This window comes from Sciurus vulgaris, assembly GCF_902686455.1.
Source record: "Sciurus vulgaris genome assembly, chromosome: 6".
NCBI classification, from domain to species: domain Eukaryota; kingdom Metazoa; phylum Chordata; class Mammalia; order Rodentia; family Sciuridae; genus Sciurus; species Sciurus vulgaris.
In genome coordinates, this window is record NC_136466.1 from 7,853,577 (window position 1) to 7,874,898 (window position 21,322).

General features: G+C 41.2%; 1 protein-coding gene across 1 annotated transcript in view; it reads right to left on the reverse strand.

The window, feature by feature from the left end:
* CPEB4 (cytoplasmic polyadenylation element binding protein 4) overlaps positions 1-18,377 on the reverse strand; it is a 67,180-nt gene extending 48,803 nt beyond the window's left edge. Inside the window, 1 exon segment of the mRNA XM_079145940.1 lies at positions 15,853-18,377. Coding sequence (XP_079002066.1) covers positions 15,853-16,977 — 1,125 coding nt within the window. The 5' untranslated portion in view covers positions 16,978-18,377.
* Between the last annotated feature and the right edge of the window lie 2,945 nt (positions 18,378-21,322).

Sequence of the window (21,322 nt, forward strand, 5' to 3'; positions counted from 1 at the left end):
TCTCAAGCACACCCTATTAGTGCACAAATGTTCCCATCAAGGAATGGATGAAACCCTTCAAGTAATTTTTAAATGTTTAAATATTTCTCCTTTCCTACTTCCTTATCTTAAGGTTTGTTTATAGATTTCCCCTTTCCCACTATAGAGCTGTATGTTTTCTTTTGCCAAAATAAATAATGGAGTAGGAGGAAGAACTGGGCCTATTATTCTTTTTCAGGCAAGTAAAGCAGTAAGCAACCTTGTGAATTTCCGGAACTTGCACTCTGACAATCACTGATGAAGAACACCAGAGAAGCAGCTGAAGAAAGTGCACAACACAGAAGGGTTTTGCTTGACTTTGTTCAGAAGAGCCCTTTCCATTAAGTCAAGAAGCCCTGTGAGTTTCTAAATGGGGTACCAGAACTTCACAAATCATTTCATAGCGTCCCCTGCCTCAAGTACATTGCCGGGAACACAAATTTTTGCTAAACTTAATAACCACTAACTTTTAATTGGTGAAGTATGGTAAAGATAAAGTTCTAAATGAAAAGTTAAAATTTAAGTAATGTTTTGTGGGATTAGGGAAAAAAATCCTTTATCCCTTTTCCTTTAAATTTTATGATTTAATTGCAGGGTGACAATAAAATAACATTATACAAACTCTGATCGACTGTGATGCATCAGGAAGGATTCTCAGGCTCTATGTGAACTTGGAAGGAAACTGCCTCAACAGATTGCTGTGATTATAGTAAATGCACAGTATAAAGCCCAGTGGAACAAGCACCACATTCCTGCCAACCCTAGTCTAATATGTATTCTTCTCCAGAACCCAACCATATTAGGAATTATACTTATTATAAACTACATTTGAATAGTATTTTTAATGCATTACTTTTCTTCCCCCCATAGTACCAGGGATCAAACCCAGGGCCTCCCATGTTAGGCAAGCATTCTAGTACTGACACCGAGTTATATCCCAAGCCCCCTTTTTAAAATGCTTATTTTGAGACAGGGTCTAGCTAAGTTGCTGAAGTCTCAACTTGGAATGGAATTAGGTATCCTCCTGCCTCAGCCTCCCAGGGAGCCAGGATCACAGTCGGGTGACACCACACCCAGCGAAAGGTTATTTCACATGATGCTTTGGTACTTTAACATTTGGTAATTGGCATTTTGTCAAGTAAATATTTTGATCTCAGAGAGGGTCCAAAGTTCATCTTTCTTAACTTACTCCTGATTTTCTTCGATTTTTAACATACAATGAGTTTAAAAACTTAAACTGGAAGGGTCTGTGCCATTAGGAAGTAGGCAGGGAAGTAGGCAGAGGAACAGAAACACGCAGAAACCCAATATATAAGCACAGCAAAACAATGTCGGCTTTCCTACACAATGAGAGTTAAATCAAAGGAGTAAGAGTGTTCTGAGTTCCTAATTTCATCCTTCAATTTTGCCTCTTGTAATTGCTAATTGAACCAAATATAATTACTGATCTATTTTCCAGGATCCATTTCCCAAAAAGTAAACACTGTAAAGTAAAAAATTCGTTAAGTGACAGCTCTTCTTGATTGAACTTGAGCTGATGACCAAAATAAGAAAATCAGCATAAATCAATGTACTGAGTGTGAGACCCCAGGAAGCCTCGACTACTTGGGCATGCTTGTCCTCCAGAACGCTTTCCTGATCCATAAAAGGAAGTGGTCTGATCAGATCTCTAATTTCTCTTTCCCAGCTCCAAAGTACTTGGGGATTTTGCTTTTTGTTTCTGGCCTGGGTTTTGAGGGCTGGGATGGAACCAGGGCCCTGTGCAGGCTACACAAGCTCTCTACCCCTGAGCCACACCCTGCCCATTTTTGTATTTTAGTTTCCAATATTCTAAGGTGTATGTGCTCTTCCAAAATGTACAATTTATAAATTGTAATGAAAATTATGGCAGGAACTAAAAATGTGGATAAAAACAACGAATTAAAGTTCACCACATATTGTCCACAAAAAGGCAAGGGTCAGAGGTAGATCAGTAAGAAAATAAAACTCTAGAGTCTTTTCTCAGTTCTGGGGAGTTAAGCCAGGCACTCGCAAGTGTTCAGCACATGCTCTAACCAATGAGGTACCCTCCCAGAAGTCCTGGGAGTCTTAACAGTCAATTCACTTTCATCACACAATACATAATACAAACAACTATTTTCTTTCTAAAAAATTACTGAAATAACTTGTTGGGAGAAAAGGGAGTAAAGTGTCCTGACTTCAGATAGAATATTAAAGAATTAGCCAGGCATGGTGGTGCACACCTATAATCCCAGCAGCTTGGGAGGCTGAGGCAGGAGGATCATGAGTTCAAAGTCAGCCTCAGCAACTTAGCGAGGCACTTAGTAACTCAGTGAGACCCTGTCTCTAAATAAAAAATAAAAAAGGGCTGGGGATGTGGCTCAGTGTTTAAGCAGCCCGAGTTCAATCCTCAGTACCAAAAAAAAAAAAAAAAAAAAAAAAAAAAGATTAAAAAATATTTTACAAAAGATACCGACAACTTTGTTTCAACTCACTTTTGCCAGTTTCTCTTGGCAGCTGAAAGGGGGGAGAGGTAAATTAGCAGAACTTACCTTTATTCAGCATCTGTTAGGTACCTATTCTCAGTACCTTATGAATTCTGTCTTAATTAATCCTCAAAACTCCTAAGTTAGACTGTATTATTCCCATTTTAATAATAACCACTGGGATAGGAAATACAGTTTACTGCATAGACAGGTTACTGCAGAGTTCAGCAGCGCCCAGGGGTCACACCAAAGCAGCTGATGAGTCCCAAGGTAAGGGAAATGTCATGGCAGAGGCCTGGGTACTTCAGACACACATTTGAATAAGAGAGGCCCTCTGCTTTGAGGCCTCCCTCAAAGGGCGTGAACATGCCGGCCAGTGCCTGGCAAACAGGAGGCAATCAAGAATTACGTAATCAAGGAAAGAATGAACAAAACAGGATGATATCAGAGTTCTGAAAACCATAAGAAGAGAAGCCTTACCTTTCTTCTCCCCACTGGGAGATGACAGACAGGTGTGGCACACAAATTAGAGACCTTTACAAATGTATCTCTAAGATACCACAGGAGAGTTGGAAGCAATACTAATAATAGCAGCAGCTAACATTCTGCCTTGCATACAGTTTTACTGATTCCTAGACAACTGGGGATGTTCAGTTGTTACTCCATTTCAGAAATGAAGAAAATGAAGTTTACAGTAACTAAACAAGTTTCTCAATGCCACGTAAGCAAAGGAGGCAGAACTTGAACCCAGACCTTCTGATCCTAGAACATGTGAGCTTAATAATCATGCACAAAAATATAAGAGCACCAATTATCTTCAAGGCTCAACACAGCACACTTTATTACAATGCTTAGCCCTCATTTTGTTTTGCAATCTTAATTCTTATATTTAATATGCTGAGCTGCATGTCAGTAACTGGCTGGTTAAGTTTCTGTCATCTCTACTTCACAGGACTATTTCTAAAGGAAAAACTATACAAGACCACTATGAAAATCAAAGTGAATAAAAATGACCTTCTTAAAAAACAAAGTGAGCATTTCAAAGGGCAGGACCCCACCTTTAATATGCACCTGAAAACTGCTGCCTGCCGCTGCAAAATAGGAAGGCCTACGTCAGCACACAGCTGAGCACAGGCCTTCTCATAACATTCCAGAAGTAGCCACAGAAGCACATGAACCTGTTGGTCTATCACTATCAAGAAAAACAACTGAACTGTAATTATGCCATAAGCCAAAATAATCATCTGCAGCAATTTATTTTCTTTCCTTTTGAGACCAGGTCTCACTAAATTGCCCAGGCTGGCCTCAAACCTGAGAACCTCCCAGCTCAGCCTCCCAGGTAGCTGGGATTCCAGGCGTGCGCCACCATGCCCAGCCATGGCAATTTCTTTCAACATTGAGATGATGAGCTAAGCCAATGTTTTTTATACTTGAGAGAACATCAGAATCACCTGGAGGTCTTGTTAAAACAGGATTACTGAGTCAAACTCCAGAGTTTCTCATCAGTAGGTCTGGGTAGAGTCCAAGAATCCACATTTCTCACAAGTTTCCAAGTGAAACCAGGGAACACACTTTGAGAACCACTGAGTTATGCAATTCCAACAGGTTAGCTGCATTAGATTTGTAGCTGATTCTCTGAGTGACAGCTGTATACAGTCCAGCTTAAGTATTCCACAAGAACCATTTTAAGGTTTTCATAGGAAGAGAAGGGCTTTGCTTTCAACACCTAAAACAAAGCTCTCTTTTCCAAGCTCTAAGATGCATACCTTGGGAAAAGATTATAATCAAGTTCAACAAAAAGGGAGTTGCTATTTGAGAAAAGCCCAGAAAGGTAAGTGGCTCACCATTAAGAACAAAATACAAATCTAGCACTTATATTTTCACTCTAAAATATGATCTCTGGCTTCTATATACCTGGTACCTTAGGCATATGGTTCCATTTTCACCCAAAAACAGAATCTCTGCCTTCTGGCTTAATAATGATGTGTCTCCTCTCTCTCAAACTGTTGGTCAAATGTCCTATGCAAACGATAGGCTCATTACTGATTTATTGAGGTTTTTTTTTTTTTTAAATCAAGTCATATCACCAGAAAACTGCCTAGGATATCCCAGTCCCCCTTGGCTTGCCTTGATAAACTGTGGCTGAAGAGTATGATCTTGGATTTTAATAAGTAGACATTAGTATCTACCATTTGCTAAACACTCATGGATGTTATCAAGGGGAAGTCATTATATCTGTCAAAACGCCATGGTTAGAAACCCACAAGGCAAATTTTTCTCAAAGGTTTCACTGTTACATAAAAGTAGGCTTACTACCATTAGAGAATGAGAGGTATGTAACCCTTCAAGTTCCATTTCTTGGGCTGGATGTTGGGATGTTGACAGCTAAGTCTTGTGCTCACAGGTAGTAACTGTCCTCAGCCTAAATTTTCTCATCTAAATATACCCTATGCTACCCACCACTGTCCCCACAGCCACTCAGTTGTTTATATAAACTTGAATTTGTATGTCTTGGCATGACTGGACCGGATCTAAAACAAAATGTAATTAGTTGAATGTAATCAAATTATTAAAAACCAAAGCCAAATCAGCTATCCTCTTTACTCATTCTCTTTCCGTAAAAATATCTGTTCCTGTGATTGCTTTTCAGATTGCTATGAATCTGTATCTGTATGGACGCTTCTCTTTCTGGCTTATACATTCCCTGGTGAAGAAGGGAAAGAAAAATATTTTGGTTTAAAAAGAAAGTGTATGCCAGTGTGTCAGCTGCCAAAATAAATAGGAAGTTTGAGATGCCAGAGGGGCCCATAATTAATCAGAGGTCATGAGAGTTTAATCCAAGATTTTTTCAAAATGTAAATATTCTTTTTGGATCAAATGATATTTAAGTCCACAGATCATCAAGAGTCGATGGTACATTCAACTTGTAGGATCCCACTTCCAAATGAACCTCGCATCCCTGTGCCCACCCCCTCTGCACTCAGACATTCCACAGGATGTCAAGAAACTCAGGACTATCTCCCACTGGACTGTAATGGGGATCATGAGCTCCCTCACTTTCACACCCAGTTATAGAGCATGTGTGGCGCATGCTGTAAGTTCACCACCACCAATAGAGGAAGTGGCTAACACATTCCTCCTGCCTCTCTCTTGTGCATCTTGTGTGAATTATCCATCATTCACTTCACTACCTTCTCACCATCAAGTGAAGTCACTACTGTTGTTAGCCTCATCTTAGGCAAATGAAGCTATGAGAGCTTAACTAATTGCCCTTGCAGTCACACACTGAGTGGCAGAGTCTGGCTTCAGAGCAGAAGTTCAAAGAAGTAGTTCATTTAAATGAATCTTGTCATGAACTAGAATTTTCACCATTGACATCTGTAAGGCATGAAATCCTTCATTCTATTTACATGGTCTGAATGCAGACAAGGGTCAAAGGTTGAAGTCAAAGAGGTAAGTATCTGAAGTAGGAGGAACTATGTTCAGTAGCATCTCATATTTCTTAGCAAGTTCCCTTTTCAGTCAGTATTTTCTCATCATGACCTCTTCCACAGAGGCAGAGATCTCAGGTAACCAAAGGTTCCCTAACAGAATTACAACCTATATACAAAAGGATGAAATGTCTTCTGTGGTTTACTCTGACTGGATCAAGAGCTGCATCTGGTTCCCACCTGAACCAATGAATCAGAAGATCCCTCTGGAAAGCCTTTGAGAACACTTTTTAATGCCTCCTTCACTGAACTTAACTATAGTCATTTTGAAAGCATCAGAAATCCTGAATGTGGTAAACACTTATTATCACCACTTATTTGTATAAAAAAAATCAAACAGGCATTCTAGGCTCCGCTAGTCGGTTATTGGATCATTAGCCCTGTCCTGCTCATTCTTACCTTGCCTGGCAGAAAGAAATCACTGAAATCTATCATAAGATCTGCGTTCAAGTCTCACTCACCAGGCAAGTAATGCTGACACAGCAGCAGCATTGAGCCTTGATTTCTTCCTCAAAATGAAGATAATAGGGCTGTGGGGATAGCTCAGCTGGTAGAGTGCTTACCTTGAAAGCACAGGCCCTGAGTTCGATCCCCAGTACCGCAAAAAAATAAAATAAAAAATAAAATGAAGATAATAATGATTCCCATATAAAACAGTGCTGAGGAGTAAATGAGAAAAGACACGTGCCAGCAGGTGCCAAGGCCCGGCAGTCAATAGAGTAAACATTCCCTCCACCCCTTCTCTCTGTGCAACAGGGAAACTCACAGGTTAAATTAGGTACTGACTAGAGCAGAACAATTCAGAACAGTGTTGTTATTTCCCATAGCCTGTTTTCAGAGAGATAATCACACACCCAAATCTCTGAATCTACAAATATCACAGAAGGTTTCTCTTACCTAGTAAGCCATTCAAGACAAACGTCCACTGGTTTAAGGAAATAGTACTAAAACCAGCCCTGAGGGATAAAGACCATGAAGACCCTGACTGGCTGTCAGGGCTCCTCTTCTTCCTGTCTGCTAGGCCTGGTAAGTGCCTAGTCAGCAGGGGAGTGTGCCCCACGAATGCACGATCTTTACTCCTAAACCCACACGGTATCCTGGAACCGCCCACCTCTCTTCTGTGAGCCCCAGGCAGCGTCTGCCAGGGCTCTGCCCTTTGGGTCCTCACAAGTCTCACGCCCACATCCTTAGGCCCCCAGTTTCCCGGGCAGAAGGCACTCGTCCATCCTCAAACACAAAACAGGTCACCACACTGTACTCTTCATGGAACGATGCCCTCAGCCTGGGTAAGCATTGCCAGGCCATCGAAAGCGTTCAGCATTTGTGCATTCAAAGAGAACGAAGTGAAAAGGTTTGGTGGAGCCAAAGGCCTGCAAAAGACCCCAAAGCTCCACATTCCTTTTGAGGGCACATGCGCATGTGCCAGTTACTGGGAATGGAACCCAGAGGCACTCTACCCCTGAGCTACACGCCAAGGCCTTTTAATTTTTTATCTTGGGGCAGGTCTCACTAAGTTGCCAAGGCTGGCCTTGACCTTTCAATCCCCCCTCAGGCTCCAGAGCAGCTGAGGCTACAGGCATGTGCCTCCACGCCTGACACTTCTACATTCCTCTTAAAAAACAAAAAACCCAAAATACTCCGTCCGGTCCTGTTCCCTCTCTCCTTCCTCTTCCTTCCACTTCTTCCAGAGCTCCTGCCCACTGGTCCACAGACGCCCAAACCCAGAGGAGGGCTAAGATGAAAAGAGGACTCCAAACTCCTGGTGGCTAGCTGACGTTTGGTACTTTGGCTGGACCTTTTCGTTCTTTTTATTTATTTGTCTTGGTGGCTGAGGAGATGGGGCCCTTAGTGTTGTCTGCGGCGATTAAGACCAGGCTGGGCAGTTTCAGAAATGCGGGCCTTGCCTCAGTTTCTCACTCTTTCAAAAAGAAAAACTTAAAAGATATCTTTTGTTTGGTTTGGTTTTTTAGAGTCCTTATCTCTTAGAGATACCTGAACCATTTCCAGATGAAATGATACCACATCTGGGAAGAGCTTCAGGATAATGAGAAAACGGGAGGTGTCCAGGCTGAGATGAAAGGCCGTCCAGGAGCTGGCAGCCCGCAAGCCAGGCGGCAGGCAGTGAGAGTTTGCAGCTCTATTTTGCCTACTATTGAACATGTTTAAATTTTTCCATGATAAAATATTTAAAAGACACTATGGAAGGAAAGTATAAAAAGTGGGGGTGGAGGGGCCGGGGTTGTGGCTCATGTGGTAGAGCACTTGCCTGGCACGTGTGAGGCCTGGGTTCCACCCTCAGCACCACAAACAAATAAATAAAAGATATTGTGTCCATCTGCAACTAAAAAAATTAAAAATAAAAAAGGTGGGGTGGAGGCAGGAATCACCGGTGGTCGCTGTATTTTCAACAGTGTTCAAAAAAACAAACATTATCTAGCCCAATTCACCATTATTTAAGAACAGTCGTTTTATTTTTAAAACTAAAAAAACTGCTACTCCTAAGACTGAATTAATATTTCTATTGGATGACTTGTTTTCATTCAACAGAATCTTCTGGAAGGCAAATATCAGACATATTTTTTAATCTTAAAAACAAACAAACGAACAAAAAAACAGACAAAATATATGAGAAAGTTTAGAATCGGGAAGGTGGAGTAGCTTGCCCTGGGTCACATAGCTAGGAAGTGGCAGAGCCACATTCAGAATCAGATCCAACATTCATAACTATAATTAGGATATTTTTCTGAGTAGTAATGCTCTTATATTGAGGTGTTTGTCCTTTTTAGGTCTCACAGACAATAAAACGACAAGAGCTATATCATTGACTGGCACCATGCACCTATTGATTCTCAAGAATACCTGGAAGAACTATAATTAAAAAGGTTACATGATGTTTTAAATATAAATAAGGTTTTAAAATGTATAATACCTAGGGATTAACTATAACAATTTTGGCCTATAAAAATGACTGGGATATATTTGATAAATATTTGGCAAATAAAAACTGTCCAACCTAAATATCCTATAATACGGAAATGGCACGCTCAGCTTAGGGCTCTAAACTTCAATAATCAAGCCTAAAAGCATGAGACAGGACTATACACAGCTGATTGAGCTGTTCCTTGACTTGTAAATGGAACTTGAATTCTGTTATTCACAGGCTAAAGTTTGCCTTTCATAGTACCATTTTATCACAGAACATAAATCAGCACAGGGTGTGCCTAAGTATACACGGTGGCTTACACAAGTGTACATGTGCAAATGCCCAAATATTTTTGGAAGTTTCTATACATTTTATTAATGTAAATTTATATTGTTTATATTATACCTAAAGTTGAGTCTGTTTGCCTTAAAGTTTAATCATAGATTAAAATAACATTAGGCTAGCTGATCATCATGTGTGAGAGGAAAAATTCACGTTCAGTATCACTGAAGATCAGCACAGGTCAGAACACAACATAAAATCATTTTTGTGAGTCCTATGCCAGTCCATAATATAGCTGGTGTTCAATAAATGTATGCCAGAAACTAGTTAAGATGTTAAAAAAAAAACCCTAATTCCAGGATAAAAATAAAACCATACCCAATTCAAATCTATGGTACTATTTCCTACTTCTTACCAAAAAGTCACAATTTTTCCATTAAAATATTAATCTTCCTTTAAAATACTAATCTTCTTTTATATAAAAGCAATACATGTTCTAAAGTTCCTAATAAAACAGTTATAGGCAAACTTTCAAAATACTGAAAAATACAGGCTGCCATTGCTAATAAGTATATATATATATATGTATGTATATGTATAATTATAAAACTTCTCTTCAAGAAAACTGATAAGTCTGCTAAACAATTTACCTGTCCTGGGTTGCATCTATAATTGATTCCAAAGGAGTACTTTGAAGAAATTAAACATATGCAGTAAGAATTGTTCAAAATTTTTTAAAGGAACCCAAACCATACTTAAAATTACCTTATAATTTTATTCAATATTTGGGAGCCATATTTGCAGGCAAATGGATGAAACTGGAGAATATCATGCTAAGTGAGATAAACCAATCTCAAAAAACCAAAGGACGAATGATCTCACTGATAAGCAGATGATGACAAATAATAGGGGGTGGGAGGGGGGCAAGAATGGAGGAAGGAGGGACTGTATAGAAGGATAAGAGGGGTGGGAAGGGTGGGGGGAAGGGAAAAAAATAACAGAATGAATCAAAAACTATTACCCTAGGTAAATGTATGATTATACAAATGATATGCCTCTACTTCATGTACAGAGAAACAAGATGTATCCCATTTGTTTACAATAAAAATGAATTAAAAAAAATATTTGGAAGCCATATTTTAAATTTAAAAAAATTTTATGCTGCCTAATATGGCCACATACTTAAGTTCCCTCACAATAACCCTTCACTATTAGGTACTATGACCTTGATGAGGGCTGTCTTTCAAATTGAAGGGATTTACTCAAGGCCATGCTGCAAATTAGAGTTCAGGGTCAAAATTGTGGATCCATAGCCCATGCTACATTTTTGGCCTCACAAAACAGCTTTTCTCAATAATTATTCATGTTCACATGCAGAAACTGATTTAGTAAAATAAGATCTACATTTCATCATTTTATACACTTAAATATTGTCTGAGAACTTGAAAATGTAACTCATTCTGTTTCAAAAATGTAATGAGAAAAAAACTGAAGAGAATCTACACTAAATTTGGTTTTAAATATATATATATATATAGTTGAAAATTTATCATGGCAAAAATATATTTTTTACTTTCTGAGAGGCACCTTTAAACAATTAAACACAAAATAAAGTATTTGCCACAAAATTAAAATGAATCTCACACTCTAAGCTCTCTGACTTAAAGAAAAACACGTTATTCACATTATCTTATCTGTGATGAGACCAAAAACCCAAGTATAATACATTACTGAAAATGATGTGGTACTGGATCTTCAAGATTATTTTCCTTCTATCTGGAGAGAAAAATCACATGGAAAATTCATTTAGACAGTAAAACTCAAATCTATGTATAGGTTAAGTTAAAGGCACCTTTCCCATTTCTTTTCATGAACACCAATATGGATTACTCCCAAATCTTAACCTCATGACTAAGTACCATCTTTCTAATTGCAACTAGCAACAACCACATTTACCAGGCTGGCAATAAACAGGTTTTTCCTGAAAGGTGTTGGAGCAATGCGTTGGCCATATTTTATGGCTTCTCCAAAGACAAAATACAGTTAAAAAAAAAAAAAAAAAAAAAAGGCTACCCTAAAATTATTCCCGCCCCATCAGAAAAGCAATTAAATTTACAAAAAGGGAGGAAATTGTATGTGGTAGGCTTTTCCCAAAGTATTTCCAATATCCAGTATCTCAATTCTACTAAAGTTAGAACCCTCCAATCCATATTTGAGAGTTAAAGAAAATGTTTCTAAGTCAAAGAAAAAGTTTCCTTTGCAAAAATTCCTTTTGGGATTATATTAAGAAAAAGAAAATGGAATGAGATTGCATGATTCTAATAATTCACCATGAGTTTCAGAACTGAAACACTGCTGCAACTTTGCAAACAGAAGTTGTGGTACATGATTTAAGGATCAATAAACTGACAGCACCAAAGGAGCTGAAAATTAAAGTGACAAGAACTATTTGCCTAGTTGAGACAACTTAACAAATCTGTGGCACTTGGGTCTACAGCCCCTACATATGGGGCTGGTTCAAAGTCCTAAAGTATTTCCTACCGATTCAGTTTTAGGATAATCTTTTTAACAGAGAGGCGTGTGACTCCCAGTTCTTAGCTAATAGAAGCGAGAGCACAATGAAGCAGTAGGTAACTGTGTCAGCATACAAACTAGGCAGCTCTCCTCTCCTTTCCTGCAAAGACAGAAGAGCTAAGCATGCCACTAAAGAAGTGCTATATTCAAATATAATTATTGGCAGTTGTCCCAATACATTATTTGATTTGGACATCAGAATTCCAGAATGAGTTTGGCAAGACAGGTTGGATTTTTCCCCCCTTACTATAAGGATCAGATCATTCCTGTACTCACAAAAATTATGGGCCTTGTTTTTGTTTTTTTTAATTCTAAAATCAGGACAATAAAACCAAAAGTCATAGTGTTGAGAAATCCTACACAGGAAGTAAAATAACACATGTGAAAGCACCTAGCCCACTGCATGTTATACAGCAACCACTCAAAATTAAAAACAAAAGTACTGACTTGAACATCATCTGAGTTTAACATTTAAAGTTGACAAACAAATAGATTCTATGATTTTTCACTGAGAACCCTACAATCAGCTTTTATGTTTGTTTGTTTGTTTTAAGGGACAGAGTCTGCCTATTTTGCACAGTCTGATCTCAACTCCTGAGCTCAAGTGGTCCTCCACCTCAGGCCCCTGGAGGACCCAGAACTTGGCAGCCTTACAATCAGCCGTGTTCACCACTTGGCAATGTAGTTTTTTCTTCCATCTCCCACACTTCTTGTAGGCCTTCTCCTCACCCCAACCTTGCCCTATGTTATGACTTGAGGAGACACTATAGCACAATTGTTAAGAGTCCCATCTTGTACATGAATAATAATAATTGCAACCTCAGGACTGGTGAATGAATAAAATGTGTTAATTTGTGTAAAACACTTAGAACCCAGCAGGCATCTTAGCTATTGTTAGATGCATACTACTTTAATGTGCCTGAAAACAGGATTTGAAGCATGCCATCTGAATTCACACAATGAAGTTTCAGACTAAGCAAAAATAACCTATAAACACGTCTAATACAAAAAAAAAAAAAAAAAAATTCCAAAATACAATGCCTTTCCATATCAGTTATTGGGAGGGAGTGTTATTCATATATTTGGAATCTTCTCATGATTTATAAACATGGATAAAAGGAAATGTTGAGATTGTACAAAAAACTAATTTAAAATGTCATCATTAATTTTAATTCCCTTTATGTACTCAAGCCTGCAGTAAACAAAGCTAGAAATAATTCTAGTCCATTTCAAATTAAAATAAACATTGCCCAGTAACAATTACATTTCAGGGACATTATTTCCACTTAATATAACAATTCCATGCTAATCTTTGGTTGAATATTAATATTATAATGTAACCCTGTTAAGTTCTAGCCTATAATTTCTATAGTATATGTCAAGATCTCTCCATAACATCTAAGAATTCTTTCAGCAGCAATTGAAATTTAATGACTAATATCTGTAAACTTTTCCTAAAATTATTAGTGCTAAGTTACAAATTTAAATAAGACAGAAATGTTTAGAAAAAAGTATGAATTACGGTCAAGCAGTTTAGGTTTCACAGTAGGCTGCTTTAGAATCATAAGGAACTTCAGGGACCACCTGGGTCACCCTTCACGCTTGGTGAAGAAACTGAGGCCTCACAATGCTGGTCTGAGAAAGCCAAGACTTCAACCTAGGACTCCTGGGTACCAGTCAAAGAAATATCCCTTCCAGTTTTTTCATATCAAATTTAACCAAGTAATTTATATGAACTCAGAGGGGTACGTTTTGCCAAAAAGTAGTTCAAAAGAATTATTGTTTAAAACACACACACACACACACACACACAAACAAGAAGAACTGCATTCATGTAAGCAAGCACCACAGTCCTGAGTTTATTTACTTCTTATGAATTTTTTCAAATTTCAAACCAGGAGTTGTTTGTCATAGAGATTTTTTCAATCACTCATTCCTCTTGTGACTTTCAAATCACCCCAGTGCTTGTTCTCTCTCCTCCCCCCACCCCACCCCCACACACTCCTAAAGCTGGTGGGGAAGGAGAGCAGAAATCAGCAATTTACTTTCCAATCCCATCCTGCCATAATTGAGCCAGGTACACTGACCTTTTTCCATTCTCAACAAAACAGATAAGGGAAGAGTTAGTTTCTATCTGTTATTTCATAAATCAGCTTAACCTCCAAAGAAACTGATCAAAAAGATTTCACATTAAACACATTCCATTAGCCCCATAGGGGAAAATATTAACGTGCGTATGTGCATATTTTATTCTTTTCTGAACTTTTCATTTTTCCCAAAGCAAACCTTTATCATAAGAAGCTGAGAATGTGAGATGACAGATCATAAGTTTGCATAAATTCATTCTGCCATTGTATAATAGCAAAATAAGATTGAAAAGTATGTTTAATTCTGAGCCAGATTTTAATTCAGTTAAAAGATACAGAATGCCAACCTGGATTTTTAAAATTAGCAATACAAAAATACTTCATAGAAGTTATCTTTGCGTTAAATTTCCTTTAAATTTTTGTTCAAAGGAATATGAAATATGAAAAGCAAGTTTTTATAACTAGACTTCATGGAATTGCCAATGTCTTACACGGTGATTTATCTGACCACTAAAACATAATTGTACTTCAGTTTGAGTAAAAATACTGTCTAAAAGAAAATGTTAAGAATTGCTCAACAGGCAACACCAGCATTTTTTAACAATCTAAAACTAAATTTAATCAAATATTTTAAGATATATTGCACCTGAATCATTAGGGTAGAACAGATAATTAATTCCACGGAATGACAACGAATTCTCTGGCAAACCTCCCATCCCACTAAATAGTTACTAATAAAAACAGATACTTCAGCTTGTGTTAACATGGAATTTGGGAACACTACAACTATTTTGTACTATTTTGGCCCTTACAGAAAGAACTCTAACTCTCCAGTGACAGCATGTGTGTCTGTGTACACATGCATGTTCACGTATTTTTAATCCTTGGTTTTTAACCTAGAATTCATATCAATAGCAGCTATAATTTCCTTATCTGTAAAATGGGGATAATAATAGAACTTACCTTGTGGGCTTGTTGTGATGACTGATTCAATGTTATCTTACCACCTATAAATTTTCTAAACATAAATAAGTGATCACACTCCCAAAGTATAGAAATTTAATGAGGCACGTGATATTCAAATAATAATGAAATTCCCTTATCTTGTTTATATCAACTAAATTGGCTGCTCATGAGTTCAAAACGTTCAACAATGTGACTCTTGCCAGACAGAGGATATACTGGTAGCAAGAAAGACAAGTGATCTTTGCCTGCATCTATTTTTAGGAATGGTTTAATTATCTACACCCCTAGTGTTAACACTGGAAAGTAAACAAATGGGTGAAAGGCATCACAAAAAACAGTCACCGTGAGATGACCAGTTTCATGGTATTCAAAAGAAATGCTCTGAGAGGAGGACCCAGGTTCAACCCCCAGCCCACAAAAATAAAAACTGGTGATCAGATTACACTTTAGGTCATCTCTCTCACTAGTCGCCCTTACTGACACAAGGCCAGTCAGAATTTGCAGAGGTCTGAAAGCTCAATTCAGACTGTTCGGACTGCAAGGTCCCAGGTTTAAAATACAACCTACTGAGAAAACTGCAATTCAATAGTCAGTTTTCGGTGAATCACTACCTTAACTGTCAAAAGAAATAATTTTTTAAAAGTTACATTGTTACTTCATATGGACAGAAAAATATTTATTGGCTTCCACAATGAAATATATTTACATCTATGTATTGTTTGTTCTCACCTAAATAAGCAGGGAAAACTGACCCTCATTTCTCCTGTTGGACAAGAAAGGTAGTATAGTTAATAATCGTGACATCACTAGCTACGGAAAAATTTAGGCTATAATTAGAAAATTGCCAAAGAATCAGCTGAACACTTTGTTCCAAATTACACTCTTCTGATAAAGTCTGGAAACTGATTCATATTTTAAAAAGAACTCTGAGGTGATAATGGACAATTCGAACTCTTCAGCTCCACAGATATTACACCATGCTATTTCCTTACTCATCTTAATCTATTAATGGCACAGAATCTTACCGGAAAAGGAAAAATATTGTCAGCCCTGTTCAAGCTATCTTCCATCCAGGATTTTGGAGCAAAGGCGGAGGTGGGACGAGCATACTTCTGGAGCTGAATGTGATTGCTTGCAAAATTTTTCTTCAAAGGTGAGATAGAGTTCAGCGGTGTTATTCCACCGTTCAGCCCTCTGCGGTGATCTCGGCCTTGGGAACCTCCCCAGCCTCCATATCCGCCACCTCCTGGGCTCCAGGAAGATGACGGGGTTGGAGAGGGACTCTGGTAGCTGCTCCATGGAGAGGGGGGTTTGTTAAGATTATTCGCCAAATGAGGCAGCTGGTTAAAAGCAGCACTCCTGTGTGCGAAGGGAGGCGGGTGGGGGCTGGCGGGAGACCTCCTCTGCTGCTGATGCTGGCTGTGGTGATGCTGGAAGTGAGGGTGGTGTGGGTGGTGCTGCGAGAGAGGCCCGAGCTGAGGGGAGAAGCTGCCGCCAAAGCCAGGGCTGACATGATGGGGGAAATTCTGAAACAACAGAGCACCGTTATTAGCCGAAGCAGCAGGGACCCCTCCCTGGTGAAAGAAACTTGCATCCTCGTTGATTATTGTAGATGAAGAAGGCGCTATGGCTGCTGACCAGTTACTGAAACCAGTAAGAGAGGATGCACTCGATGTCAAGGGTTGGGTCGAAGTACCTAGCCCTGTGGCTTCTTGATAATCAAACCCTGTCAAAACTGGTGATTCGATTCGTATTTTCTCCTTCCCATTGCTGTTTTCTGATGAACTGTCCCCTTGGTTTTCTTCAGATTTTGCCTTTTCGGTTTCAGGCAGTATTCCAGCTTCCTGACCTGGACTCGGGGAGAGCTGCTGCTTCTCTAAAGGGTCTTGCTGTTCCTGTTGCTGACTTTTGGCTTTTTCTGACCCCAAGATCTCATCCTGAATGTTATGGGTAGCTGGAGCAGGAAAGAGCCAAGCTGACCCAGCACTGCTGCCATTGGCAGCTGTGTTATTATTTATAAAAGCAGCAGGGCTGGGGGTGGCATTTTGGTGATGGTGTGGAGGTTGCAGATGTGGATGGAATCGGACTGGAAAAGCAGATTTATTCCCAGTATTGCTTTGCACTAGCACTCCAAACCCGTAATCCCCCATTTATTATTTTTAGGATCAGAATCTCACAATAAAAAACGACAACCTGATGTCACTCGCCTTTTTTCCCTCTACCCCAATTTAAGTTGCTTGTTTGCTTGCTTGAAATATCTTATTTATAGCTAGCTCAAAGATGGCAGCTTATCACCCTAAGTAGCTCTGGTTTGGAATTCTGGTCTCTCTCCGAAAGAAGAAAAAAGCAACTAAAAAAAAAAAAAAAATCTCCTTAAAATATTGACATGAATCCAATTGGGCTGATTTCTAGGAGGGAATAAAAACGAAGAGGGTAAAAATCAAGTCTTTGGTTAGTAAAATAGGCGCTTTCTTTTTCCAAAGGAAAATACACATGAATGACAAAAACACAGCTTCTCAAGCATCTATGGATGTAGAAGAATAAGCATTGCGCGGAGTAAAAATATATATATGTGTATATATATATATATATAATTTAACAATCACATATGGTCTTCCTCAGCAGTTTAGATTCACTCACATAAAAATTAGAATAGGGCTAAGGGGAGAATACGTTCTTCTCTTCTTGGCAGCTTGGTTAAAAAAATCAGGAATAATTTAAGAACATTATATATTATATATTTATATATATATAGATTATATTAGGTTATCTGGGGCGGGAGGTGAGCTCTCGGTTGCGGGAGGGGAAATCAGCATTGACTAATGGAAAGACGACTGCAGGGAGGTTTCTGCTGCTCCTGGTCCTGTCTCTGCTCCTTCGCTGGGCGCAGTTCTGGCCTCCGGGGCTGTTCCCGAGGCTCCGGGTGCAGATCTTGCTGCGGTCGCTGTTCTCGGGCTGCCCCCGGCCTCCTCTCCCCCATGAAAGGGGCTGCGAACACGCGTCTGCCCCTCTCGGGAGGCGATCGGGGATCAGCGGGACAGGGCGAGCGGGCGGCCCGGGGGAGCGCGGACCACGGGGGCGGCCGGGAAGGTCCTGCGGTTCCTGCCTCTTCCCCTCTCTGCGGCTCCGGGGTTTTTCTCCCTCATGGGACCCAGGGGCGGTTTGTTCAGTTCTCAGTTCGATTCTCCGCAGGGGTGGGGGGGCGGGGAGGAAGGAAAACCCCACCAGCGCGCTTGGGCTGCGGAGAAGGGCCTCCCCTCGGCTCGCTCGGCTCCCCCGGGTTTTAAACTATAATTTAGAAGGCTTTTGTTTCTCCTCACGGTTGCTGGGCCGTCCCTGTCGCCGCCGCCGCTTTACCCCGGTCCCGCAGTCCCAGCTGTCGTCGTTGCGGACTCCGCCTGGCTCTTCTTTTTCTTTCCTTCTTCCTCCTCTTCCTCCCTGCTGTCGCCGCCGCCGCCGCCGCCGCGTCCCGGTGCCCGGGTCCAGCAGCCGCGGCTGAGTCCTTCTCCTCAGGACCGAGCCGAGTGAAATGACAACCAGCTGGAAAGACCGAGAGACACTTCCGGTTCGAGGAGGGAGAGGTGGGGCGCCGCCGAATCCCCGCCCACCCGCCGGAAGACCAATGCGCTGCTAGAATGCAGACCCAGCCCCGCCTCCTGGGCGCGGGGCCCCGCCCAGGAAGGTCCAGAAGTTGCCTGCGGAGACGCCCCTTCCGTCTGCGCCTGGCCCAGGGAGGCCGGGCGCCTGGAACCCGTCCCTCCACCCGGAGTCGGCGCAGTACGCCGCCATCTTTTGTGTGGGCAAAGGGCCCCTTCGATGTTTATCTTCCCGAACCGGGCTCCGAAGGAGGATCGTACAGGGACACGCGGAAGAGATGGGCTTCTCGCACTATGTGGCATAAAGTCAAAGTGTTGAAGCTCGAAGTGGAGACCTGCGAAAGGCCGATCAACGAGAGGACTGCCCTTAATAAAGGTGGTGCCCCAGGCGTCACGTGCTTCGGCCCGAGCTCCGCCCCAGAGGGATCAGGACAGGGAAGCGGGTCTTCCCAGGCGCTGTGCGGTGCCCCGCTCTGCGTAGGTCCTTGCCGGGAGTGTGGACCTTGTGACGGACTCTCCCCTCACCCTCATCCCGGCTCCCGCACCTCCAACTCTCCCATGCTGTCTTAGAGCCGTAGCTGCTGTAGGCGTGCGTGGCTGAGCCCTCATTTCGCCGGTGCTGGTCTAGCCTAACGCAGTGCGGAGGGACATTTCCTAAATAGAAATTTAATCATGGCCCTCTGTTCATATCGCTTCTACATCTGTCCCTTAAATCGAGGACAAAGGCCAGACTAGTATTGTATTCAAGCCTTTTCACCTTATGCAAGCATATTTTTAACGCCTCATTGCCCTCTGAACATACTCCTAAGTGCCCTTGTAGGTGTCCTTTACTCTCATCTCTGCTTGCCGAACTCCTGGTTTTAGGAGTCAGTTCAAAAGCCACCCACTCTACTTTCTAAATTCGCTCTCCCAGGTGTCCACGGCCCTATGTACAACTCGTGCTTGCTTATCGCATTATATAGTAAGAGTTGCCTATGTCTCCCAGCCCTGTGCTGGACCGTGGGATCTTTAAGGAGTAGGCATTATAGACAGGAGGTATCAGTGAATGAATCCTGAAAACATGAATGGACAAACCTGCGACAATGGAGCCTTTCCTAAGTGACAGCTTCTGTTTTCAAACCTGAATTAGTTTCATTCCTTATGCCATTTGACTTGGGGTTCACATCTCAAATTTCCATCACATAGGTTGTTTGCTGCTCAGTCCTCAGTATCATTTTCATCTTGTACATTCCCAGGATTATGACCACCATCAGGGCCTGGGGTAGTTCTTGCTCTCAGCACAAGCTTTAAAGATGTTGAAGAACTGTTTTCCTTTAGCAGGAAATGAAAAACTGGAAAGAAAAAAAGGGGGGGGGGGGGAATCAGTGTAGAGTCAGAAATGACTATAGAAAAATTAGTGAGGAAAGGACAGGTTTAAAGAGAATTCTATAAGAAAAAGTGGCTTCAGTTTCGTTTCTGTATTATTCCTGCCATGGCCCCAATTTCTGTGCCTCAGTCTCTCAGTTCTCACATATATGTGGCTCACCTATGTGGACCCTTAATCAGGGATTCTCTGTCATTGTACCATAAGTATGAGTCTTGTTTTTGCAATTCTGTGAGTTCCTGGAGCACAGAGATTTGGTCTTACTCTGTTTTGTTATTTCCTACCACTGGACATGCCTCCAGACCTAGTTAGTTCAGCCAGGTGTTATTTCCTCCAGAATGATTTCCCCTCCTATCCTCCTTCTAGCATCTCGTAGATTTTTTTTTAATTAAATTACTGCTGGTTGTCAGTGGGTTAGTTTCTTGAAGATAGAGGCTATGTCTGATTTGTCTTTATGTCCCCAGCAGCCAGTAGTGGATCAGGCACAGAGAGACTCCAGGCGTGTATTGAATGGATGGACGGAGCCCAGTAGATGGTGGAGGGTTTCTTGAAGGTACCAGTTCTTTCTTTACGGTGGCTAAAATGGCAGCCATGACTTAAGAGGAAAAGGGACTATCTTAGAACCAAGCAGCCATGAATTTGAATATCAGGTTTGCTGCTTCCTCATTATGCAGCCCTGAGTATCACTTCTAAAACCCTTCTTTCTTCATAAATAATATGCGAACAATATGCCCACCACCACCTCCACTCTCTCTAGGTTTGTAAATGATATGAGATACACAGAAGTGCTAGGCTGATAGGAGGCGTTCAAAAAGTCGATTCCTTATCAGCATAATAAGTGCAGAGAATTACTTCACAAGCATTTCTATGTAGAAGCAGTAACATGCACTACAGAATGCAGGAGCCTGTCTTAGTCTGTAGGAGGGCCCCACACCCAGAACCGGTCAGGTGCTTCCAGGTCAGCCTGATCTTCTAGGACTAAATCCGTGCAGGCAGTAGGTTTGGGCAGGGCTGCAGCTAGATGATCACTGGAGACCTTAGTCAGTTTTCTGGTTTGGTACTGGGGGCAGGAGAGAAGGAAGAGGGATTCAATTCTCTTAGGTTCATCGCCCACGCAAGAAACTCAGGATACGCAGCCCAGGCCTGCCCTCCTTGGAAAAAATATTCTGGCCTCAGAAACTGTCCCATGGTAACCATGACAACAGTTCAGCGCTCCATTTAGGATCTCCGAAGGGATCTCCAGGTGCAGATGAGTGCTGGCTGGAATACTCATTCAGGAAGGAGAGAGCCCCGCCCATGGAGCATGCTCCCCAGGAAGCTTTCAGGTTGCAAGAAAGCAAGCTCTTGCCCAAACATTAAGGGTGCCACCAGATAACAAAATGAAACCCTCCCTATCCGGTGCAAAAATATCCCATCGGAGACTTTGCAGGCTGGGGAATGCCTGTACCTGAAGGCTGCCTCCCAGCTGCCTCTGGGATTTCAGGTTAACCACGCCCCAGGCCTGGAGCCTCCCGGGAAGTAGAGCCTCAGTTCCTC